The 25,532-nt window shown below is 40.8% G+C and overlaps 1 protein-coding gene across 6 annotated transcripts in view; it reads left to right on the forward strand.

The window, feature by feature from the left end:
• The window catches only part of LOC144515785 (LIM domain only protein 7-like), a 29,966-nt gene extending 4,839 nt beyond the window's left edge, over positions 1-25,127 (forward strand). For 2 of the 6 annotated variants that reach the window (XM_078246909.1, XM_078246900.1), the window contains exons 5-30: positions 313-419; positions 926-956; positions 3,955-4,068; positions 4,161-4,305; positions 5,011-5,164; positions 8,984-9,043; positions 9,599-9,704; positions 9,991-10,139; positions 10,358-10,541; positions 10,639-11,181; positions 11,827-12,147; positions 16,228-16,342; positions 17,028-17,189; positions 17,320-17,486; positions 17,591-17,654; positions 17,780-17,839; positions 19,367-19,392; positions 19,549-19,656; positions 19,796-19,891; positions 20,183-20,367; positions 20,930-20,982; positions 21,887-22,061; positions 22,199-22,384; positions 22,494-22,602; positions 24,270-24,372; positions 24,673-25,127. In XM_078246909.1, the coding sequence (XP_078103035.1) occupies positions 313-419; positions 926-956; positions 3,955-4,068; positions 4,161-4,305; positions 5,011-5,164; positions 8,984-9,043; positions 9,599-9,704; positions 9,991-10,139; positions 10,358-10,541; positions 10,639-11,181; positions 11,827-12,147; positions 16,228-16,342; positions 17,028-17,189; positions 17,320-17,486; positions 17,591-17,654; positions 17,780-17,839; positions 19,367-19,392; positions 19,549-19,656; positions 19,796-19,891; positions 20,183-20,367; positions 20,930-20,982; positions 21,887-22,061; positions 22,199-22,384; positions 22,494-22,602; positions 24,270-24,372; positions 24,673-24,692 (3,543 nt within the window). In that variant the 3' untranslated portion in view covers positions 24,693-25,127. The remainder of the gene's footprint in view (positions 1-312; positions 420-925; positions 957-3,954; positions 4,069-4,160; positions 4,306-5,010; positions 5,165-8,983; positions 9,044-9,598; positions 9,705-9,990; positions 10,140-10,357; positions 10,542-10,638; positions 11,182-11,826; positions 12,148-16,227; positions 16,343-17,027; positions 17,190-17,319; positions 17,487-17,590; positions 17,655-17,779; positions 17,840-19,366; positions 19,393-19,548; positions 19,657-19,795; positions 19,892-20,182; positions 20,368-20,929; positions 20,983-21,886; positions 22,062-22,198; positions 22,385-22,493; positions 22,603-24,269; positions 24,373-24,672) is intronic. The other 4 variants (XM_078246919.1, XM_078246937.1, XM_078246928.1 and 1 more) reach the window with 4 other exon arrangements.
• The last annotated feature ends 405 nt before the right edge of the window (positions 25,128-25,532 follow it).

Here is a 25,532-nt window from a genome sequence, read left to right on the forward strand (position 1 = left end):
CTAAAATGACTTATTTTCAAAAAGAATCAAGACTTTCACAATTGGCTGTAATAACAATAGCTAAGTAGTAGAAACTGACAATGTTGAGCTAAATTAACCTGTTCTCAGCTATCGATTTGCTTAGCTAACATTTATCTGATGCTACCAAGGTAGTGTCGTTGTTTGGGATCTGATGCAGTGGACGGGAGAGTCTCAAATAGGGCGAATTGGCTAGCTGCTAACAGAGGAAACTTGTCTTTAAGCGAGCATAATGTTACAGGCAACAGTTTTCTACCTGCACTCATTTGGCTGTCTTGTCATTTTAATCTGCAGGATAATGTGAATGTATTCCTGAAAGCCTGTGGGAAACTGGGACTGAATGTGTCTCAGCTGTTTCATCCAGGAGACCTGCAGGACCTGTCCACTCGTGCAACTGTCAGGTACAGTTGTCTCACAGAAGCCGTGTCATGTCAGGTTAAGTGTAAAACTACCTAAAGCTACAGGTGCTCATTCCAGCACAGAGAAGAGAAGCACACCTTGATTTCTGAAGGTCAACTCACATGACTAATATGACGGTGGAGGGGCCGTATGTTTTCTGTATTGGCTATGTTGAGCACATTTAACACTGAGGTATTTTTACTGCAATACCTGTTCTGAAAAAATAGGGTTTATAGTTTAAGTTTCACAGCTGCTTTGCATTTCTAAAGGTGAGCTTTGCCTGGCGACAAGCTGCTGCTTTATACGAGTTGATAGCCTGTATACATTCTGATAAGTAGCTGATTAGTAGAGCATTGCAAATGAGAGGGCTTGAGATGTCACTGTAGTTGTTTTTTTCCTCTAACAGCAGTACAAGGGATGTAACTATGTGCAGTTATCCTGTAAATTGCAGCATTAAGAACTATTATATCACTATTCTATGTCAATGTTTATCTTTTATTTATTTTAGGCGAGATGAAAGCAACAGGAGACTCAAAAATGTAAGTTTGACTAGAATTCACTGCTCTAATTATTCTCCTCAAATGTTTCTTTTTGTTTCTATCAATCATATATTTTCCTCATTCCCTCTCTTGGCCAGTACGTTTTAAAACCTTAAACAACTCTGTCATGCTCCCTTTTACTAGTAAAGGTCCCCTAACACTGCCACTGCATTGACCTGGTGTACATGTGAGATAGTCAACATCCTATTTATCAACCCAGTAAAAATAAACCAGTAGCTGTAGCCAAACAACATCAGCTCCTGATGTTGATGCCAACATGCCACCAGCATGAAGAAACCGAGTGATGATGGTCAAGAGGGTTGATTGACTTTGGGTGTTTATCCCAAAAATCTGGTATTAGTCTGTGCCAAAATGTAGCTTAATGTTTATCTCTATGCCTTTTTTTTAAACTGCATCTGTACACTTGTCTGTCCCTGCTACAACTATGTGTGGGCTTTGTGTTTGTGGAACATGCGAGTACCGTATGCGTACACGCTTGTGTGCACTGCTGGTATTTTACATGTTTCGAAGCCCTATGAGGATGTTTTAGTTTAAGCCTTATTAGAATCGCACAATAGCTGACAACTCGGACCCAGTAATGAGGCGGTTTGTCAGAGCGCTCTTTCTTTGATGGGTGTAGCATTTTTCTTTGAATTGACCAATTAGGGTCAATTTGCGTCCATTGAAATACAGTGTTCATGCAGGTCTCCAACCAGATACATAAAAAAAAATAAATAAATTAAGTTGTATGTAACATTTTAGAGTTGCAAAACAAAGCTGAGCGTCACTGTTTTTGCATACAGTAGTGATGCAATGTGGAATACACCCTAAATATTTAAATTGGAGGGATGTTTTATAATCCTGTTTATTATTACAGTTATTGAGTTTTCTTCATTTTACAGTAATCTCAATCTAGATGATATTCAGAAAGTGTCTGCTGATGCCAGAATGCACAACATGGGTGAGGCCAATGTTAACAGGGCTTGGTGAGAGATTTAAGGGTTCCTAAATAATGAATGATAAATAAAATGATACGTGGCAAATAACACCATTAAATAGGAATAATTATGATGACCTGTTGTGTAATGATTTCCTTGGCACGAGGTAGGTGGCAAGCTATTAAAGAATAGTGAACACATCCTGTCCCGGTGCTTAAGACTTGCATAATGCAGCTTGTTTGCTCTCAGGTTGTACAAATGAGGGGAAAACTATCACCAATTTAGTTTCAGTGATTCAAATGTAGATGGCCAACAGAATTGCCTGTTTTTGGAAAAACTGCTTATTATAGTGGCTCTCTGTACATACTTTCTGCTGAAAAACGTGAACGTAACCCTTTATAATGTTCTATTGCTACTCTACCAATGATGGATAGAACTCGGAGATGTCTGTAATCGGCGACTGCCTTCAATTGACCGGTTAGATAGCCGTTACAGACACCGATCAAGCAAAATGGGGGAATCCATACAAATGCATTTATTTCCAATCTTTTTCATCTCACTATTCAATTATTCAAATCTCTTAAGGGCCATAAATGGATCTTTTTTTAATCGCAGTGATCACCTTGCATCACTTTGCAGCAGTTCCAGTTTGGCTGCGTTCTCCGTGTCGTACAGGCTGTGTATGCGTGAAACTAGTGTCCCCCTCGACGGCAATGTATAAGACGGGTCAGAACATGCCAACCGTAGTCTTTAAGACCACAGTCTTCTACGATGCTGACAGGTCTGCTATTAGTTGCCACTCATTTTGCAAGAGCTGTAGTAATGTTTTTTTTGAGATTTGGTTTCATCTAGAGGTCGGCAAGTAGCGCTCTCCAAAATAGTGCTTTGCCTGAGCCCGCTAGCATCATCCTGAGTCACGTTAACTGTACTATGCTTAGCTCGTAGGTGGTAGCTCAAGCTTGACGTGCTTCGTGATATTTTAATTTGGCTTTACACAATGTGCATATGGCTTTCGACCCATCCGAGAGTTTTGGAAAATAAAAAGCGCCATTCAGAATTGTGTTGCTGCGGTCTTTCTCCATCATGCCTGCAGCCTGCAGCAGGAGGATGTGTTACGAGGAAGTATGGCAAAGGGTCAAAATGGTAGTTGGGCACAACGCAAAGCCGAGTGAAGTGAAAATTAATAAATGGCGGCGTGCGACTAATGCAAATTATTTATTTAAAAAAAGCTACTGACAGCCCTAATCTTTTTGCAATCTGCTGACCGCTCTAGGATGACTTTAAGATACAGAGAGAAATTCTGACGCGTAGTGTAGATAATCCTTTTGCAACACAGGCTGCTGCTCTTCCAGGGAGAAAGGCCGTCCGTCAAAATATCCCTTGCCTTGAGGCAAATAAGAAATAAATTGTGTGAAACGTTTTGCTTGCTGACATGGTAAAACGCTACATGTCAGGAAGAGGTCCATATTTCACAGGCCTTTACTCACTGTCTTTAGTAATGGCAGGTGTATTTTTGACTGACAACAGCATTTGGTCCCATGGATAGTGTTTTAAGCTTACATGGCCACATGCCTCTGTTCACCAGTATTTCATGTGGCTGATGCTGTGGGGAAAGTGCTGCGTGTGTGTGTGTGTGTGTGTGTGTGTGTAGAAAGGAAAAACAAATTCCCTCATTTTTTAGCAGACTAATGACATTTTTAAGCATGCTTAAAGCTAGCACCGTCCATCATCCAAATGTTAATGTCAAATCTCAAATACCAGTAAAACGAATAACATTCTCATCAACCTCAGCTTGATTGATTTATTGATTTTATTTGACCACTTAAGCTGCACTTTGCGGTTAGTGCAGATTTAGAAAATACACATCTTAATGATGACAATATGTATCTATCTTCACTTTGTATCGCTAAAATCCTTGATTGAATCGAAATATCGATCCAGATTGATGTCGTTACACCCGTAGTTGGAACTGTTTTTATTTATGTTGGCCTAGAGTCTAATCTGCCAAACTGTTAAAGGCAGACTATGTAACTTTCCCTCTTCTTTCTTTGTTCACTCAGGTTCTCATCACAATCTACTGGTTGGGTCGCAAGGCTCACCTTGACGCATTCTACAGTGGTCCTCAGCTGAACTTCAAGGCCTTTGAAGGGCTGTTAGGGTTGGCGTTGTCCAAGGTGAGCTGCTCGTCTAGGCTTTTACACAGTTGATTATTATTATTATTATTATTATTATTATTATTAACACAAACCCCACCTTCTAAATCTAGGCTCTAGATGAGGGCAGTAATGTGAAAGAGTGCTGGGACCCAGAGAGGGAGGAATGTCGGCGTGTCAGACCGAGCTATAAGATGGCGAACTCTGCCGACAGCATCGACTTTCTGTACTCCCGAGGTGTCCTCCCAAACAATGAAAGTAGGTTTACCGTTGCATTCTCCATACAATCTCCTGAAGTGTGACTTCCTTTTTGTTTGGCTGTAAAAGAGTTCCTTTTGTTAGTTTATGCACTGCAATTTGCTAAAAATCCCTTGGTAGTCAAACACTGTGGCCAGCCCAGTAGTGACACCATTTCCATTTTGCTCAGAACTTTATTTTCATGCAGTACGAGTTTCTGTTTTTTCTTTGCAAGCTAAACCTGCTGAACAAACTGCTGTTCCAACTTTTGCTTGAATGGAATACATTACTTCCTATCCACAAACATTTGTTTTCCCTGAGACCTACCTTCTACTGTCAGTCGGCACGAACATGCCAGAACAGAAATGGATTTTTCAAAAGCTCGTGAATTACAACAACCATATGTTATTATGCTTGATCAACCAAATTTAGTTGGATCAACAACATTCTGATCTTCTTACTCAGTGTCCTTTTGTCTGCTCTCTTGGTCTCTAGACTGTGGCAAGTTCCACACTGTGGTGATAAAAGTTTGTGTGATGGGAGAGGGCAAATACTTGGCTGTGTAAAGACTCGGTCGCACTAAACGTTCTTCTCTTATGTTCTCTGATATTTACACCCTTTTTTAGGCTCAGTCAGTTTTCTTTTCAGTTGGTTTTAGTTTCCTTGTCCTCCAAACTTTTATCTTTTTTCTCTTGCTCATTGTCCACATGTCTGTACGATCTCAAGGTTGTGGAAGTGACGCAGAAGCTGAGCAGGTGTTCAAGATGGAGCCCACACAGCCTTCAACCCAACAAAACAAGGCTTATGTCCCACCGCCACTCCTACGGAGAAAACAAGGACGGGAAGAGAACGAAAGGGGCTGCGCTAGTCCACTCGCCAGGTACTGCAAATGTTTTGGCTACTGTACAGAGAGAGTTCACTTACTGCCACTAACTCACTCATCCACAGCTGCTAAAGGATTTTTCTTTTTAACATTCAATTCCTCAGTGGATTAGAATGTGTACCTTTCTGTGTTTATTTGTATTGCCCTCTATGTGGAATTTCATCTTAAACGTACCATAGAAAACATTTTATTTCAGAGTCCAACAGTAACAAACAGTGTAAAGATAACTGCTGTCTTTCTAATATTGTACGTGGTAAAAAATACTATGAGAGAACCGGGTTAAATAATATCTATCATTAGTAATATGACATTGTTCTTGGTTGAAATGCATTTTGTAGCAAATTTCAAGGTTGGCAGATCAGTTATGGACTGATCTGCAGTCTGGAGTTTCTTGAAATAACTTTTTCTTCACACCAAGCCCAAACAATGATGGAGAGGCATGCATTCATAAACACAGCCTTCACAAGTAGACTAAACACAGGGTGGTCATTCTTTTCATATTTTAATAGTGTTTAAGCCTTTTTTTTTCATTATTTCAACTATAATTGCATCAAAACATTTTTAAATCTTAAGTTGCTAAGTGTTTGGTATTGTGAAAACGGCAGCACGTTAAACATGAGTGGACCTCTTGTGATGTTGTTACTCAACTTTGTTTTAAACAAATCTCGCTCAAATTACAATAACAATTCCTTTTTAGAAGTAGATGATGACATCCAATATTTGATGTGACAGGCCAACGTGTTGTCGATGCTCTGCTTGGCTCTGTTATTACTCAACATTACCTACCACTCCACTGCTTGGAAATTGAAAAGCATTGTGTAACCCTAACTTTATCCTCTAAAAAACAGAATTTGCCTCCATGCATTAGTCATGCCACACGTCTGCTTTTTTAACACGTTGGAGCAGCTCGGAGATCATTGTTGTGACACTTGGTGTTACTACTTTATCCAAAGTGATGTCTGTGTGATCATCATAAACATAGACGTGGGTATACCGCTCTTTGCTGCAGCATTGAAGATGCCCCTTTCTCTCCTCAACCCCACCTCACTGCGTGTCCTCCCGAGTGTGCCATTGATGAAGAGCTTTTCCTAAGAGCTCTGTGTGAGGATGACTCCGACGATGACTATACAGACGCAGATCCTGTCTTAGATGACTTGTATTTCCGGCGAGTGCAGCAGACCCTTCATCAGACATCAAACAACCCCAACTACGACCGCTTCTTACCCCGTTATTGGACACCTGAAGAGGAGACTCGTGTGCGGACGATCTACCTCGGCTCCCAGAGGAGACCCTGGTATCGTATTATGCAAGGCTTAAGGTCTGTTGGCTGTTTTTTACTGCTGTACGAAGCAAGGCAGGGCTGATCGTGCAAGTGTGAAATCTTTAAGATTTACAAATGCTTTATTCACTAATACAAGGTGAAGTAGCCGTGTTGTACTGTTGCGGTTTGCTTTAATGTTTTAAATTTGCCGATGCATTGCTTGATCAGCAAGTATTCATAGCTTTTAAAGAAACTATAATATGACATGGCTGGAGTGTGACTTACTGTACCTACTTAAGTGAACTCTGACAAGCTTTTTCTTTGTGCTAAAGTAACTGGCTGTGTGACATGATGGCATGTGCTCAAATGTTATTTATGCTTATTTTTCGGCTATAGCATTAGATAGTGGTTACTGAATCCAGCTTAACTACACCAGCAAACTGAATCCTAGTTTGCTAGGCACATGGGAATAGCTAGCACTACTTGAAAGATGACGTAAGCTAAAACTGCAGAACCCAACATCTTGCAAATTTCTATCAAAGTTACTCTCTTTAGAAGACTTCCTGTGTTACTTTCAAGTCGGCTGTTAATAATATACTCATTTTATGCTTTTTCTCCCTTTGACTGTAGCCATAAAGCTTTGGGTTCTTCTGAGGAAGTGTTTGACTTCATTTCCTGGCTTGTGAGATCTGCTGCAGTACAAAACATCTCTGGTACATCTGGAGAGCCTCCAAACCATTTCTAAGAAACTCTCTCCCCAAGCCTGAATGTTCTCTACTGTCATGAAGATCAACACCGAGCGCGTACAGGCAGTCCCAAACACACAAACTGCACAGACTGTTGACACAAGCTCTAACACACCGTCCTACTTGTTATCTCATTGTGTACCAAAGTGGCAAAGTGCACCTATTATTCTTGCATTTGCAAATAGCTAATCAATCAGCAAACTACTTAAAGTGCTCATATTATGCTTTTTGGCATTTTCCCTTTCCTTTTGTTATATCTTTTTTTTTTTTCCTGCATGTAATAGGCTTCCAAAGTGAAAAAGACCAAAGTCCACCCCAAAGGGACTTACCATCTCCAACCGAAAACACTGTTCACAACCTGCTCCAAACAGCTCTAATGTAGTCCAGCCTTTACTTCCATGACGAACGTGTGTCACTTTGTAACACGTTATAATGCTCGCCTAGCTGCTAGCTCAACACAGTCTCACGGCAGTTCGTGAAATTGTCACGTTATTTTTAATCTGTTGATTCGTGTACAAGAACACATTTCTCGTTTTTTTTTCATGGTGGCCAGCACGAAATGGGAACCATCTATACGGAGGTTGGGTTTAGGAAAAAATGAACGGGGAAACAAAACGTCACACGCGGGCCACAATCCCCGGTCTCCTGGGTGAAAGTCCTGTGTTGTTTGACCCATCCACCACCCTAACCAACCTCCTTATGTGGATTTTCGGCATTTCATACTAATTCGCTACCGTAGTCGTGCTGTGATCACGACATATGCTTCCCATTGAAATGCATTAGTTTACATTTTCGTGCTGGCCACCACGAGAAAAACGTGCCCGTGTACACGAATCAATAGATAAAATAACGTGACCATTTAACGAACTGCCGTGAGACTGGGTTGGCTAGCTGCTAGCGTGGCACACCCTCATACTCTGCTTCTGATTAGCTAGTAGTCCTTACCTAGGTACTGCGCATGTGCGACTCCCAACAAAAAAGACAGAAGTGTGATGCCTCACTCTGTAGCTAAAATGGAGAGCTCAACACACAGGGTGAAAAGAGGAGCTGCAGCAATGTGCAGTACAACAAAATATGGTGTTTTTTGAAAATGAAACCACATAAACCTATTCTGATACAACCTCTAAATACAATTATGAACCTTAAAATGAGCATAATATGAGCACTTTAAATCTGATATGCAAATTTTTCCCTGTTGATCAAATAGATGTTTTGTGAAGTTATCAGGAAAACCAAATGTGCTTTGAATTTGTACTGTTGCTGATTAATGTTCTCCTGTCTACTGCATGGTGTATTATCTGTCATTTACTTTGGCACCTTTCTTTATAGTGCTGACGATGTGAGGACATTTTTAACAGCATCATGCTGAGTGACTCATTACTTCATAATGATTAATCTGATGACTCGTGCCTTGTGTCATACTTTTGATAGCCATAACAGAATCATAACACATTTTGTGCCAGCGCTATGTTTTCCAGTTTACTTTCTGTGTGGGTATTGCTTTGGTGTGGGAGAATAAAATTAAAATATTGTGCATTAAACATTCTTTCTGCCAAAATCTTTTCTTAGTAGGGTTGTATTACAGCTGTGGTACTGAAGCCATATGTGTTGTGTATATAAATAACATTGCCTCTTTTTGCCTCTACGTAATCTATAAAATGCCTCCTCTATATAATGTGTTTTTCGTTTGGTTTCCGTGGCCTTCATGTGTTACTATGCTGTTAGTTACTTTTGTCAAACCAGTTGCCTTTACATTTAGATATATAACGGCGTTCATCAGTCTGTGTGTCTGTTTCTTTGGTTCTGTAGAGCATATCAAATGCAGGTCAGACCTGAGAGACCAGTTCAGGTCAACCCTGGCTGGATTTGGTGAGTGTAAAGTTTCGGACAAAGGTGTCTGGAGACCGCTCCAACCACAACTGCTATGCTGCTGCTTCATCTGGGCGTGCTGTTTGTATTCGGCTCGCCTCCAAAGAAAATTATGCTGCAAACATTTGCCTTTTCATAAAGACGAAGCACTTGTTATACCTCCCACTATTAATTTTATGGGCAGAGACTTCTGTGGAATTTATGACAAACTACAGGATGGTTTGTAATCAGTCTTGGGTCCTCCCATCAAATTATGTCACAGTTTTTGTATACCACCTGCTAAATGCTGCTTTTGTTATTTGAATGTCACAGCTGACATCCTCTGTTGCCCACAGCATTGGTATTACTTGTTACAAGTCATGGCTGTTATCCAGACAGCAACATCTGTTGCCATTTATTCTGCTGCATTACTTGACTTGCATGCGACTTTCCTGCTCACACTTTTTTGTGTGTGTGTCATCATGCTTGTTCTGCTACATGGTGTACAATGTTTTTAAATACCATCTTTGTTTGCCTTGCATATCCATTATTTATTTCCATGTCTGTCTGAACCAGGAGCAAATCACTCAGTGATATCCCGATGGTATACCCTGTGCGTAAAGTTCCTAATGTGAACACCATCTATGATGTGGACCAGGACAGTGAAGCTCAGTGGCACGATGTAAGTCTTAAAGTATTGGAATTGTAGATAAGCACTTTAATGACTTTTTTTTTCTTTTTTTTCATGTAAAAATTGAGTTTATTCTTTACCTTGATATTGTCAGTCCTTAATAGTCCTGAAAGTTCCTCGAAAGCTGGAAATTTGAACATCTATAATGCCATAACTTTGTGCGGAGGAAGATTTGTAGAGATTGTTTTGTCAACTAAGGTCAAGAATTAACTTTCAATCTCGACAAATGTTTTTCTAGAGTATAATCTTTCAGAGAAAATGTTTTGTTTTGTTTCAGGACTTGTCAAAGTGGAAGAATCGTCGCAGGAGCAGCAAGTCTGACCTCCGCAGGAAGTCGCAGGACAGAGAACATGTCATTAACCAGATGGCCAATGGAGCTCTGGCTAAATTTGAGAAGAACGAAGCACAAGGCGGACTGCTAAAGAGGTACGCTCCATCTACAATTGTAATGGGAACTCTAGAGCTTACACTTCAAACCCTGTTTCTACTAACAATTTGAAGATTGTATTAAAAGCCACTGACCTTCCTTGATAACTGTTCATTACGCCACAGTCAACACATGTAATATGACACCCCCCCAACAACAACCTTTTGCTTCTTCCTATATTACATGGCTCTTCTTTCCTTACATGCTGATTCCCCAGAGACCAGCAGTCACCACGCAGGCATTACCCTGCCCCTCGTCCTTACTCCACCTCTCCTTCAGCAAAATCATTGAGCTCTGATCTCCGGCCACGTACTCGGGCTCTGCTGGCCCGCAGCTACGCCGCGGAGGCACCTTTCAGCCCCACTGCTCCACTTAGCCCCCACAACTCTGCCTACACTCAGGTACGTTTACAGATGTACCTGGTTGTGTTGACATTGTAATTGTGGTGAAAAAGTTGCATGGCAGATCTCCAGCCAGTGTTTACTTATTTATCCTCAGGGATCATCAGTTGGTGTCATGCCTGCCTCTGATGGGATCGTCCTGGGAGAGAAGACCCACTTTGCCTCCTTGGCTTCAGATGGAACAGGAGTTACCACCCCTTCTCGGGACTGCCCTTTCAGCTCCCAGACCCAAGTCAAAGCGCAGGGCAGCCCAGCTCCTTTCCAGCCCAGGGATCCTACTGAATCCATGTTGAGTCACAAGGAACTTCCGTTATGCCTTGAGCCAAAAGTTCCCACTTTCTGCCCTGGTGCTGTTAATCAGGCAGGAGTTGATGCTCTGGAGGACTTGCCCCACCAGAACTACAGGTCCCAGGAAGAGAGCCAGAATACATCTTGGGAACCAGCTGTGGAGCAAGGCAGTGTCCAGCAGGCTGCAGAAGTCAACAAGTACTTGTTCAGAACTGCGTCGTGGTCCGGCTCAGCCAGCCTTCCTCGGGGTTACCGGAGGTCCGAGGGCTCGGCTCGTCTCTCTTCTGCAATCACAGCTAGGCCCTTTGGGACCAAGCAGTCCAGGGTGTCCTCGCTGCCGAGACTGTGCCACGTGAGTTCATTGGTTATCAAAGCTATAGCACTGTTTTCAAAAACCGCTCTGCGCTGGCCGGAACATTGTTTTCCTAGGTGGAGAGCTACCCGTTCCGTTGCACACTTTTGACTACCATCCTCCCCCTCGATTTCCCTCAAATAAACCTGGAACACTTTTTTTCTATTTGTTTTAATAGATTTTAAGACATTTAGACCTTATCGACAATGTCGCCTTTCAACAGCCCATCCCCACAATTCATTCAGGCTTTACATCCTGAAATGTGTCTAATTTTGAAATCAAGGTGCTCTCAAAATGCTGGTGATTACAATGATGCATATAGTGGTGGTGCGGAGATAAACAGCTGGTCTGTGTCTCTCTGTGAAAATTGCAATTGGTGTCGGAGCTTTTAAAGTAGCAGGGCCTGCCACCTGCTGATATTTTGCAGTCTGGTTATAATTAGTCTAATCTTAGTGGAAGGTTATTGTTTAGATGAGTGCATAGGGACAGCCAAATAGAGGGTGTGTGTGTCATTGTGAGCAGTGTTGACTCAATACTAGATTTGTCTGTTGGTTATAGACATTCAGCACAGTCAAACATCAATGCTGCAATGAAATGTATCTGTACTGTCCTCTTTGAGCACATCTTGTTTTTGTCAACCTTCAGGTAGACAACCAGGGTCTGCTACTGAAAAATGAGCAAGAGGAATCTCTCTCTCCAACTACCAAATCTTCGCTCAAAAGACAGACTGCCACCGATCTGAAGGGTCAGCAGAAGAAAGCAAACCAGGCGAAACAGAATGGTACAGAACAGGGGGAGAAGGTGCAAGGTGCCACCGTCTCCAGGCCGACCGCCTTCCAGACCGATGGCTACCACCGTCAGCCCTACACCCAAACCCAGCTGCTACCGCAGCCTTATTCAAACCTGCAGACCCACCACAACAAAAGCTTGACTCTCCCATCTGATGCAAGCATTGACCTCCCAAAGGTATGTTGGATTATTTTTCAGCACACAGTATTTGTACTATGTGTATATTGATGCAACTTGGTGAAAGTTGTAATGTTTGAATTTAGGATACAATTACGTTTGATCAAACTCTACTCTTTTTATAATCGGGGATTATCAATTTAATTTCAGTCCAGTGCCCGTTGAACAATAGAAAAACTAAATAAGCCAAAATTGGATTAGAGGAACACTGGCAAATGGATGGAAAAATAATCACTTTTCCAAGTATTTTAAGCGTTTTTTTTTTTTTTTTTTAAACTTGATATATACTTTATACTGATATATTTTGTGACTTAATAAATTACCAATTGTAAAGAAGTTTAGGCAAATAAATGAACAGGACTCATGGTTTTCACTGCCTGAGCTGTCATGAACAGAGGCATTCAGAGGAGAAACAATATCTGGAATTTACATGTTGTAATTGTTTGCTCTTACTGAAATGGCTTACTAATTATGACATAAGTAGCACAGACGGAAATAGTAATATTTTGAAATGGCAAGTCAAACTTAAGATAATGTGGTGAATAACGCTGAAGTTAACACATTGTCTTCCTTCACCCACACAATGAATGGTGAATCAGCCTCTAATCAACAGTAAGTGAAAACACCTGTGTGGGTGTGCAGGGCCGTTGAACAGTACTAGCCCTAAAATATACTGCATCACTGTGGTGACAGAGTACATATACTCTGTCACCACCGGCTTATCTTTTTGAAGCTAATAATCTTCACTTTTTGACACTATGTATTATGTGTCTTTTAATATTCTGCTCTACGTATTTGAGCATGTGAGGGTTGAAGAAACTCCTTAGCTGGACCACCATTAGCTAAGGGCACAAACATTTATGTATTGAATCTGCATCTCTGACAACAAAACCAAACCAGTCGGTGTTGGAGTAGTTGGGCTTGGGAGTGTTGTGTGAATGTAGTTTGTGTTTTTGTATTTTCTGTATAATTGTCTTGGGGAATGCCTCTAAAATGAGATGATTCATCTCAAGGGGTTATCCTTCGAATAGTTTCACATTGACAGTCCTTCCTCCACAGCGCTGCGGAGGAGGGTCTGGCTAGTCCACACAACATTGCGGGATGGGAGAAAAAAACGTGCTCTGGTTTATTGGCATTTCTTTAAACCGATCACAATCGTCTTGGGAGGTGCTAACAGAGCCACGGTGCCGCTGCAAAATAGCCTCAGGAAGGAACTTGTTTTGGTGGAACATGTGTACGTTCAAAAGTTGTTTTTAGTCGTGCAACAGAAATCTCAGATTGGACAGATAGTCTAGCTCGCTGTCTGGATTTACCATGCAGAGATCTGAGGAGCCGTTAACCATAGTCCTCATAAATCAACCAGAGTTTAAAATTGCAACACAAAGAAAGCGGAAGGTAACGGACCTCCGGCCGAAAATAGTTGACATCCGGCGCAATTTCCGGCGACACCGGAGCAATGGGAGGAGTGGAACGTTGTGGCTATAGACTATCCTTCTAATAAATACTCTGAGAACATTACAGACTTCACAAAGATGGCAATTGTTGCAGGGCTGCCGTGATGATTGCAGATTGTGTACACAGACATCAAAAGGGGCTTCAGCACCTGCCCTTTTTCTTCCTTGAGAGAGTGCCCTTTTTTCTGGATGCATGTTCTTCTGTCTTGCTAACATGCATGAGCTACTAGCTTATGTAATAAGTTAGCTAAGGTTTAGCTGAGGCATCATGGCCCTACAGGCTACTGTACTTAATGGAGACACTCCAGGTGAACAGCTACAGTAAAGTCTGTCAAATAACGTCATTGCAGTCGCCACATTGATACGCAAACTAGGCGTTAACTAATTAAAATGTGCTAATTTGCATACATTTGACAAGGCACTGCAGGTGAACAGGATATATACAATAACTAAAACCTATCAGCACAGAACTTCCCCAGTTAATGAGTTAAGAGTTTTACCCCCTTAAATGTTAGGTTTAAATATGTGTATTCATTTAGAAGAAATCTACAGATGCAGCCTAAAACAAATACCATCTAAATGTGCATTTTGTACATTTTATTTCCATAAGAGTAAAAGAAGACATGGAAGCAAAATGGACCAAAATCTCTAAATTGACCACAACATGATAAAGTGTCCTGCATTAAACAGTAACTTCATCATTTGGATCGTAGGCTCCTCATCTAATAATACTGGTGTTTTTCATTATTGGTGCAGGTTTTTTCCTTTTTTTTAAATTAACACAATTGCAGCCTTTTTGAGTTTAGTTGTGAAGAGTTTTGAGAGTTTTCAAAGAGATTTTTTTTTGGGTGTTTTATTTATTCCAATAACAAAAGATTTAAAATGATTTATTGCCATTTGCAAAATAAACAAAACTATGTACCTCTCCTTAGTGCAGTCAGTCACCTATTCTAAATATATACTTGAAACTAGAGCTGGGCAATATATCGATATTATATCGATATCGTGATATGAGACTAGATATCATCAGATTTTGGATATCGTAATATGGCATATGTGTTGTCTTTTCCTGGTTTTAAAGGCTGCATTACAGTAAAGTGATGTCATTTTCTGAACTTACCAGACTGCTGTAACTGTTCTATTATTTGCCTTTACCAGTGATGCCAGTCTCTAATCTGACCACTTTTTTCAGTAACGAGTAATCTAACGCGTTACTATTTCCATACCATTATTCAGATTAAAGTTACTTATCCAAGTCACTGTGCGTTACTATTTTTGTCATTTTCCTTAGTAAAAATATATATTTTTGCTTTCTTAGCTTCTTTTTCGTAGCTTCTTGCGTCTCGGGGAGTGAAGTAACCTATGCGACAAGTCACGTTTTCAGCATGAGGGCAGTTCACTTGTACCACGCAGCAACACAAAAGTAAACCACAATGGAGGGAGGAGAGAGAGAGGCGCGTTTTCTAGCTGGAAAATGCAGTCACTATTTTGAGTTTGTCAGCTAAAGACGGCAATATTAAGGTTCGTTGTACACTCTGTGCTAGTGGCGACAAAGTGCTATCTAGCTACAAAAACACTACGTCAAATTTGAAGAAACATTTGGAGTCGCAGCACTGCAGTCAAACTTGCAGCGCAAGTCCCACCAGGTGGTGCGAAGCAGAGAGCAGGAGGTCCCCGCCACCCAAACAACAAAAGCTGGACCTCGGTGCAAAACCAGTAAGTGGGGGAAGAGTTGAAGAAGTTGATCGGGCAGTATGTTGTAGCGGAAATGCTTCCCGTAACACGGTTGACTCGTTCTCTTTCGTGCCATAATAAACAAGATCCCTACTACTGGCAATGCCAAGCTGCCTCACAGTAAACCGGTTGTCATTTCTATGTTGAGGCTGTGGGGCTGTTGTCGGCAGTTGTTCAATGTAACTAATAAAGTAATCTAACTTCGTTACTTTTAAAATATAATTTTAATAATAATTATAAGTAATCTGTAAACAAAGTTACTTTTAAAATCAAGTAATCTGTAAAGTAACTAAGTTACTTTATCAACTGTGGCCTTTACCCACTTATACCCATTATATCCACATTACTGATGATTGTTTATCAAAAATATCATTGTATAAATATTTTGTGAAAGCACCAACAGTCAACACTACAATATGGCTGCTGTATCTATATCGAGGTATTTGGTAAAATAATATTGTGATATTTGATTTTCTCCATATCGCCCAGCCCTACTTGAAACTAGTAGCATAGAAAACATGCACATTGTGGCAGAGTTTCCTTTGCTGTTTGTTATTAACCTGATGAATACTAAAAAGTATCTGTGTGAACTGATTATTTTGTTGAGTATTTACTAAATCTATTAAACAATTGCGTAAGGGAAATAAGATAAATTGGTAAGGTAGTCAAAGTTGTTAATATATTTGTTTTGTTTAAATTTCAAATAGTGGTAAATAATTATTCATCAACTTCTCTTGAGCCCTTGCTGTCCAAAATGTCTGTACACGTCCCTGTCCCTCGGTGTGTATCCCTTACTATATTTGTGTAGCAGGCCCAGGAAGAATCTAGTTTCCACCAGGAAGCACAGGACATTGGATCAGAGGGTGTCACTGTGTGTGTGTGTGTGTTTCAGGTGGATCACAGTGACATGAGAGTGAGCCTTGCTCTTAAACCCAACAGTAGAACAGACTTTGGTTTTGAGACTCATTGGGACTCCACGGGGGCGAGAGTCAAATTCATTCAACCTGGTAAGGCTTTTGCTATATTTTTTTCACTGAAATGTATGGTTACATTCATGGTTAGTCTCAGTGTTGGAGCTTTGCTTTGAACATTGTATTGTGGAAGGATATTTTTAGTGACAGGCATGGCAGTGCTACATTGTGCTCTCAATCAATGTCTTTTGCTTTTCCAAGAGGGAATTTGTTCTAACACCCTGCTCTTACAAAAAGAGCAGTAATTCAAGACACTGACAAGTATTTGCGCAGACAGTTCATAGACAAATTGTCACTATTGAATGCAAAAATGATGTTCCTGAGACCATTTGTTGGCAGCTAAGACAAAGCAGTTTCTCATGTGGCTGAAAAGGAGTAAAAAAGAGAAATGGATTTTGACTACCCAAACAGATTAGAATAACTGCATACATGAACAGTGAAATCGTATGTTATGGTTTATTTTGTGTGCATTTATTTTACATGCATAAAACTACAAAATGAACGACCCATGAATATTTCATTAGAAGTGAGCGAGGAGGTGTCTCTTACTCGCTGTAGTTGTGGCTTACTGGCCTACTTTTCAACTTGGGAAAGCAACCTTGTCCTCAATACTACAGCTCAGTTTGTGCTATACAAATTTCTAAAGCTGGAAGTTATTTTTTTTAAATGTTTTGCTGTCATCATTTTTTCATTTCCCTGACGTCTGCCCCTCCCTCCTCAGGCAGTCCAGCGGAGCTTTGCCAGCTCTGTGTGGACGATGAGATTGTGACTGTTAATGGAGTTGCTGTGGCACACATGAACTACAACCAGTGGAAGGACAAAATGGCATCTTCCCTTCAAACCGGCAGCCTGACCATGGACATTCGGCGCTATGGCAACAAGGGTAGATAATGAGCCGAAAAGAAGACTTGTCTTGTATTTCACCACCTTAATTATTTGTGATAATTTGTAACCATTGGTCACAAACGCAGTGTGGCCTTAAAGTAGTTTCAATGGCTGGTTATTTTAATTAGATTGGAGCACCAGTGAGGGAAGTCATCCTAACCAGTCAGGCCAGAGCAGGGTGACCCTCAATCTGACTGCCGCAGCGCCTGGCCTGATAGGTTGCCCTGATCACCATGCCAACAGTGGTGCACCTACAGAAACCACAGTCAGGAACCTCAATGGGCAGACAGACAATGTGAGCAATTCTTTAGTCAGTTATCCGTTCAAATCTAAAATGGATGCACAAAGCTTCTGATAGTGTGGCTTAATACATGGCGCTCATCAGGTGTTCTTTCCCAGGTTTTACAAGGTAAAATCATGCATGAAGAGCTTCCTGACAACCACAGGACAGCCAGAAATAAAGGTAATAACAATAATAGAAGTCTGTAATGGCCAAAATGCATGACAAACCTCTCCTTTTTTAAGAATAAATCCTCAGAGTATGTACTTTTGTAATTTCTCACCTTAACCGTCCTTCCTCTTGTGTAGATCATAGTAGTATTAGTATGAAAAATCAGGAAAGGAGGGCAGAATTTTTCAAACAGAAAGGTAAAATTCCAGTTTGACTCATTGCGTGGCAGCTTTGGTGGCTGGTGCTTGGCTTGGTTAATTGTTGGGTATACATTAAAAGAGATTTTAAGGTTTTCAAAAGAATGAGAAAATGCAGTGATTATGAGAACTTTTACTTTAGTACCACCATAACTTCAGACTGTTGTACTTTAACATTATTTTAATCAAAGCAGCCTGACTACAAACTATTAAACATGTATTATTTCTGTGAAAAACTGAATGTTCTGTATATGTCTTTATCAAAAAAGCTACAGTATTAGTTTTTTGCAAACTGGGGCAAAAACAATGATGCTTGTCTTGGCGCAGCTTTACCTAGCAACCACAGAGCTGACGGCACTGATCACATCTACAATATACCATATGTGCTGTGCATCAGATGCTTTTTACTGATGTTCTTTGTGTTAATGGGTTGTCATTTTTAATTGGCAACTTTGTAAATCTTTTGCGCCATGACTGATTTGTAATGCTGTCCTTTGTGGTTGGTAATGAATCTGATGTGTGTCCCACTACAATGGCTTCTCTCATCAGGCTCTGCAGGATTCAGCTCCTGGGTTTACTTGTGTGGTAAATGTTTGCACTGTGTGGTGTTTTTCTTGACCGTGCACTGAGCAACAAGCTAGTGGTTGTGTGGAGCGTCATCAACAAATGAACAAAGCAGATTTGTGTTGTCTGCAGCGTGTGAATACCCTTGTTTAATTCGCTATGGCATGCTTAACTCTTCGCTCAACTGTTTTTTTTTGTTTTTTTTCTCAGTATGTGTCTGCAGTATCTTTAGGCTGGGGAGACGCTAGCAGATTAGTGTGCTGATCCTTGGTCAGGTCTAGTCTGTGGGTAGATGAGAGTAGTTAAGATCTGTAGACCCCTTACACCACGTGTGAACCATGTGACATTTGATAGTTATGACCAAATATTTGAGCCAGCCCTGCAGGTAAAGCTCAACAAAGAGCAGAGTAACAATTGCTTTTATTTTCTCCAACTCGTTTGTAACGAACGTTGTTTTGTAGCCACTAAGGCATCTAGCGAGGCTGTATAATTCACTTATATTGTATTCACAACGTTCTTCCTTTTTTTATAGCCATTGTTTGACATTTTGGAAAATAAGTCTTTGTAAATTATAGTGTGGTCTAGACCTATTTCTGTGAAGTGTCTTGAGATAACTCTTATGATTGATAAAATTGAATTGAATTATACTTAGTGTCCCGCTAACCTCCAGCTGTGGAGGCAATGAAACTGTACAGTTCATGTTGATACCGTTTCTGGATACAGCAAGTTTTAGTACTACGTAGCAAGAGGCTGCTAAACATTTGTCAGGGGTTGGCAGGATAAACAAAATAAAGTGTTTTGCAAAATCATGCAAAGACAAAATACACAAGATATATATTTCAAAAGTCTTCTAATGTGTCCCCAGCCTTTGTATGTGTGACCTATGACATTGGAACACGATGTGATTATCTTTAGGACTACTGTATTGGGTTCTCTCTGCTGACCTGTTATTTTCTCACACAGGAGGTTCAGAATCTGCAATATCTGATGTAAGTTACCACACCGCTTGATCAAAGGATGTTTGTATGCATGTTCAAACATAAGGGGGGGTGTGTGTGTGTGTGTGTGTGTGTGTGTGTGTGTAAAGAGTTTGTGTGCTGCACTGTGATCATGTTTGAGCCCACAGTCTGTTTGTGCATCACCAGCTCCAGGTGCCATCCCTCAGCCCCTCCTCATCCAGCTGGTCGTGGGACCGCGAGGAGGATCGAAGGCGTCAGGAGAAGTGGCAGGAAGAGCAGGAGCGCCTCCTACAGGTGAAGACTTTTTTTTTTTCCCCAACACAGAGCTACGCGGCACACTCCTCGTTAATCTCATTAATCTTTATCTAAAGTGTGAAGCGACATTCAATGCGACAATGTTCAAATGCTTGTTTTTTTTTTTTTTTTCTTTCAGAAGCAATACCAGCGGGATCAGGAGAGGCTTGAATCAGAGTGGCAGAGAGCACAACAAGATGCAAAGGGGGAGTTATGCAGGAAGCCAGGGGCAAAAGTAATGAGACATCAGTTAAATTAACAATAATTCACCCAAGTGTAAAAAAATCACATAAATCACTGCAGCCAAAATTGAGATCATTTAGTTCACTTGCCTGTGGCTTTAAAAAACATTTGGCTTTACATCTTTATTGCTAATTGGATGCATGTTTTCTGGCTTCTGCTTTCCTTTTTGATAGTTTTAGGATTCATAGGTGGGTCCCTGGCCCACATTACATTTCAGTGCTAAACATTGTTTCTATAGAATGTTATTTCTTTTCTTGTCTCTTTTTTTTTCATGCATTTAAAGCAGAACACATTCGAGATGACCAATGGTGTCGAGAGCCCTGCCAGCACCCACCTCCATGTGACTGGACTGAAAAACAAAACCAGAGAAGAGCAGAGCCCTGACAGAGATAAGCTGAAAGTAGCAGGTTCAAACCCTCAAAGTAATGCATCAGGAGAGCAGCATGACAAGATTTCGGGACAAGTCTGGTAAATTAACTTTTTCTCCCCCTTGTTTCAATGTCACCAACAATGTCAGCTCTTTTCCATCCTTGCTGAGTGTAACAGTGTTATGTGTGAGCAATCACAGTGCTTACTATTGAATGAAAGGTTTAAGACATTTTATTTAGCATTTTTTTACCTGACTTGTCATGATCTTTTTTTGTTTTTTACAATTGAATTTGCTCTGCTTCCTTCTGCTTTCGCTGGGCCTTAATGCTTTTCATACTGTACCTCAGGGCTGAGGATTCCTTTGGCTTTGCTCAGCTGTCTCCTGCACACAGGTCAGAACAAGATTAGCTCAGTATGACTTGGGAGTACATAGTATTTAGCTTTATGCATAAATGTCCTAGTGTAGTATGTCTGCAAACATAGCACAGTTTTGTTCTAAAATAATGACACAAGATGATTGGGTATTATTACAACTACCTTTTACCTCTTGTGAAAGGAAAACCCACCTTGAAGCATGCAACCATTTTGGTGCAGACCATAAAGGCCCAATTTTCAGGGAAGACTGTATGTACTGTAAAACATTGTTGTTTTCGTCCCATAGGGCAAAGTCCTTGTCTACCCCAGCATTAGATGGCCCCCACAAACAGACAAGAGGTTAGTCTACCTTCTCTGGCATAATATTCCCCTCTGTTCTGCTGATGTACTGCTAGCCCTCCTAACACCGGGAACACACCGCAGTATAGGTGTGTGTGTGTGTGTGTGTGTGGGTAGTATAGCAGCGTAGCACAGCTATCTTTATTTTGGTGCCCATGTTATCCAATCTGTCCGGCCACACCGGGCGTGTAGCGTCTGTGTGCCCGCCCGCTGCAGCGATAGTTTATGCGTCCCCTTATTTTTTACGAGATACGCGAGCGTATGTGTCAAGCCAGGCAGGTAATCACATACAGGAAGACCACAGTGCAGCTGGAAATTTTACTAAAAGAAACTCATTTCAAAATAAAACAGCCAGGTGATTACAGTGATTTTGGCTCTTGACTTCTCACAGCGATCGGACACACACACACACAAAACCACATATAGGCTACAATTAACAGTTTTCCCCAGTCATCCTGTCTCTTTCTGTTGGAGAGAGAGAGAGAGAGAAGGATCGCTTTGTGACCGGCGTGTAGAAATATGCGTCCAGTGTGAAAGGCCAGGCACGCGATCAGGCACCTATTTACGCTACGCGACACTTAAGGCGGGCGGTGTGTTCCCAGTGTAACTTTGCAACAGTAGCTCAGTCCGTGGGGACTTGGCGTGGGAACCGGAGGGCCAGTTGAAGTCCCTGTAGGGCCGAGTATGGACTGGCAACTGAAGAGGTGCCAGTTCGCCTCCTCGGCTCTGCCGAGGTGCCCCTGAGCAATGCACCGAAGTGTGTGTGTGTGTGTGTCTGTCTTCTGTATAAAGAGGATGATACTTTTGAACTGCCAATTAAATGTACAGTACATTGTGGATTGACAAATAGGCCTAATAAACAAAGTAATTTACAAAAATAGTAAAAGTAATTTGATTTGTCCAGGTGATGAGGGGAAAGGAAAAGGACAGTCTGTGTGCAAGGCTGAGAAAGACAGGCAGCAGATTTTGGAGGAGATGAAGAAAAGGACTCAGCTTCTGACTGACAACAGCTGGATACGTCAGCGCAGCAGCAGCAGCTTTTACAAGGAGCCAATCTACGTTGGGGTACCTATGAAGAGGTGGGTGTATTTGAACTGAGCGGGACTCCACTGCACCTTTTTTAGGCAGGGGTTTGTTTCACATCTTTTGGTCTTTGATTTTCCTCCCTGTCTTTTACCTTACTACAGTTTTCTGAACTGTGACATCTGCTCTACAGGTTTGACTCTCTGGACGACCTGGATACTTTGCGTCAGACCGCACTCTCAACCACATTCAGTTACCCTCGCCCACACTCGGCTGCTGCAGGTTACTGTACTCCGAGTAGGAACTCCTCCTCCCGCTACAGCACTGGATCATTGTTATCCCAGAGACATGCATTCGTCGATTCCTCTCATCATGGCAGGTAAGCAACTCATTTGAATATAGAGGCGGTCTCTCTTGTGCATGTTGTAGTGTATTATTTTCTGTATTTTTCTTTTTATTCCTTTTGGCCTCACACTGTGCTGTCCCAGGATGGTCTGTGGCAGGAGGACTTGCTGTGTGTGTGAGCGTGTCCTGGGTAGTGGGGCAGCCATGGTCATAGAGGCCCTTGGTCTCTGCTTTCACCTCGCCTGTTTCCAGGTGAGGGGTCCTGACCGGGTCATGGTGCGGTCACAGTAGTTCCATCCTTGCACAATACACAACATTACAATGTCAGACTAAAAGCCACAGCATCTCCTTCCACCTGTGTTTTATGCACATTTTCACAAACCTGAGTGGAAACGCCAGAAACATAAGTCCAAATATAGGAGGAACGTTTTTACACTTGGCTGAGGTGGAAAAGTTAATGTATCGATAAAAACAAAATGGGACACAATAGAAATGGCAAATAAATCATGGCGTACAAGGAGCATGGGACTTGTCGCTCAAGCTTCCTCTCAACTGAAGAGATGAAAAATGGCAGCAGATTAAAAAAAAAAATCAAAAAAAAATCACACGTGAACATAAAACAAATGGTCAAGTCAGATGGAGCACATTAAAACATGACAGGTGTAGACCAAAGTGCTTTACAGTGCCCAACCTCAACCATCTACGCACATACATAGAACAAATCTGGTTTTGGGTACGGATTGGGCTGACACAGGCCAATATTCACATAACGGTAGTAAATGGAAACACCCATTAATTCACCTTTTTGATTTTGCTGATTGCATTGATTTTTATTTTTTAATTTGCACTACAGTTGAATAGAAACTTCACTAGAGATGGTTTACACCCACAAGCATTCTGCCATATATATATATATATATATATATATATATATATATATATATATATATATATATATATATATATATATATATATATATATATATATATATATATAAAAAATCACTCCCTCCAGCATTTCGCGGCCTTTTTTTTAGATTGTTGCGGCCCTGATGCCTGATTTCGCGGGAGCTTTTGTAAAAAGTTGCGATGTCTTTTGTATGTTTGTTGCAATGAAGTTGCAACTTTTTGAAAGTTGCAAAAAAAGCTGCTTTTTTTTTTTTTTGAATAGTAGGAAACTTGTTCTGGGATTGGTTGAAGTCGCGGAAAACTCTGGGTTTTGGTCAAATTTGCGGAAAAGTTGCGGTGATTGGTCAAAATTGCGAGTCGCACCAAGGTCACGGTGATTGGTTGAATTGGCGACATCGCAAAATCCTGGAGGGACTGATTTATAACCTGCGTCAGACACGTGACATGACAACCTGTTTTGGTGCTTACTGTAGGAAAATGTAATTAGACTGCACTTTTAGAAAGGTCAGCAGGAGTATCTCATATCTAGTTAGAATCACATCAGCTTTGACACCTCGCACCTCGCTATGCTTCTATCTTTCCTAACATGCCTGTTTTCTTGTCTGTGTGAAGGCATCTGGCCTGATGGTCATGCGTGGCGTTGTAGTCCTGTGTCCTACTTCCCTCTCGGCCTCTAGTGCTCTGCATGTGTTTGGTTAAGTTTAAGCTTTTAGATGCTTATTGTGAAAATCTCACCCCCAGATTTAGTCGACCTATGTTCATTAGCATGTAGATGTAAAAGTCGATGCACTTGTAAAACTCTCTGCTCAATATAAGTTACAGACGCACATAGCACTCATAGAATAGTATCTACACTATGTGGTTGTATGCAGAAACAAAGCTTAGTTGTACTGTGCTTGGTTGGCGGACAACCTGGTGAAATTATCGCAAATGTTACACGTTCCAGATCAGCAGGATTTCTCTTAAATAGTCCTTTTTGTTGTTTTCTCACCTCTCCCTTCTCCTCTCAGTGTGTGGGCTGCCACCGACATCTCGGAGGAGCTGAGACTGGAGTCCAGGTTCGAATCCGAAACAGGAAGCCCTACTGTGAGCCGTGCTATTTCCAACTCAAGTGTGAGTATTGGTCTTTGTGAGATAATGACTATCATTATCTCGGAAATGCATCACACCTCAGTTTCTGTACCTCATGTCACTAGCCTTCCCACATTGTTTTGTTCTTTCTGAATCCGTACAATTGTTCTTTTATGGCCAATTTCCTTGCCGTGAAAAACGAATGAATGAATCCTAATCCTAAAACCCAATCACTTAAAACCATATACTATAGGCTTAATCACTATCCAAGAAACTTGCATTTCATTTGCTTATCAAGTGGACGTCCAACTGTATTATTAATGATTATTCACATTTTGGTAGCGGGTGCCCCCTCAATGTGACCCAACATGCCGTACTTGAGATCAGAGTAAGCAGCCGAATCACTGGGAACTCGTGTTGGATAAAACAGCCCAGTGGAAACATCGTCCACACAGCCAAGCCACGACTTTTGTCTCCAAACAGTAATTGCAGATACAAATGTAAACTCTGTGATATAACTTCTGTGGATCCACATGCAAAGCAGACTCTTAATGGCTACTTTTTTTAATCAAATATAGTTAATGATAGTTTGTCTGCCCTTTTTTTTTCTGATAATTTGTTTCCAAGAAAATGTAGATTTAATATATGAAATAAAGTAATTATGGGAATTGTATGAAATAAAGTAATAATGGGAATTGTTTGATTAATGCTTTTATTTTAATATTCGTGTTGCCATTTGTTATATCCTTGTTATATTTGATATTTGTTCAATAGTGCATGAAAGAGATCAGATCTTTCTTGTTAATGTAGCTTATTTAAGGGGGAACATTTGAACTTTTACTGATGCACTTTCTGTTCTATTGTAATCTCACCAAGTGCACTTTGGGATAAAGTAGTGGTGTATGTATGTGTATGTATGTATATATGTGTGTGTGTGTATGTATGTATGTATATATATATATATATATATATATATATATATATATATATATATATATATATATATATATATATATATATATATATATATATATATATATATATATATATATATATATATATATATATATATACATATATACACACACACACACACACACACACACACACACACAACACTTGTATTTCTCAGGTAAAAATGAGAATCGCAGCTGAAATGTTTTTGTAAATAAAGTGCACTGAACATAATCTATAAGGGTTTT

This window comes from Sander vitreus, chromosome 1 (assembly GCF_031162955.1).
Source record: "Sander vitreus isolate 19-12246 chromosome 1, sanVit1, whole genome shotgun sequence".
NCBI lineage: Eukaryota > Metazoa > Chordata > Actinopteri > Perciformes > Percidae > Sander > Sander vitreus.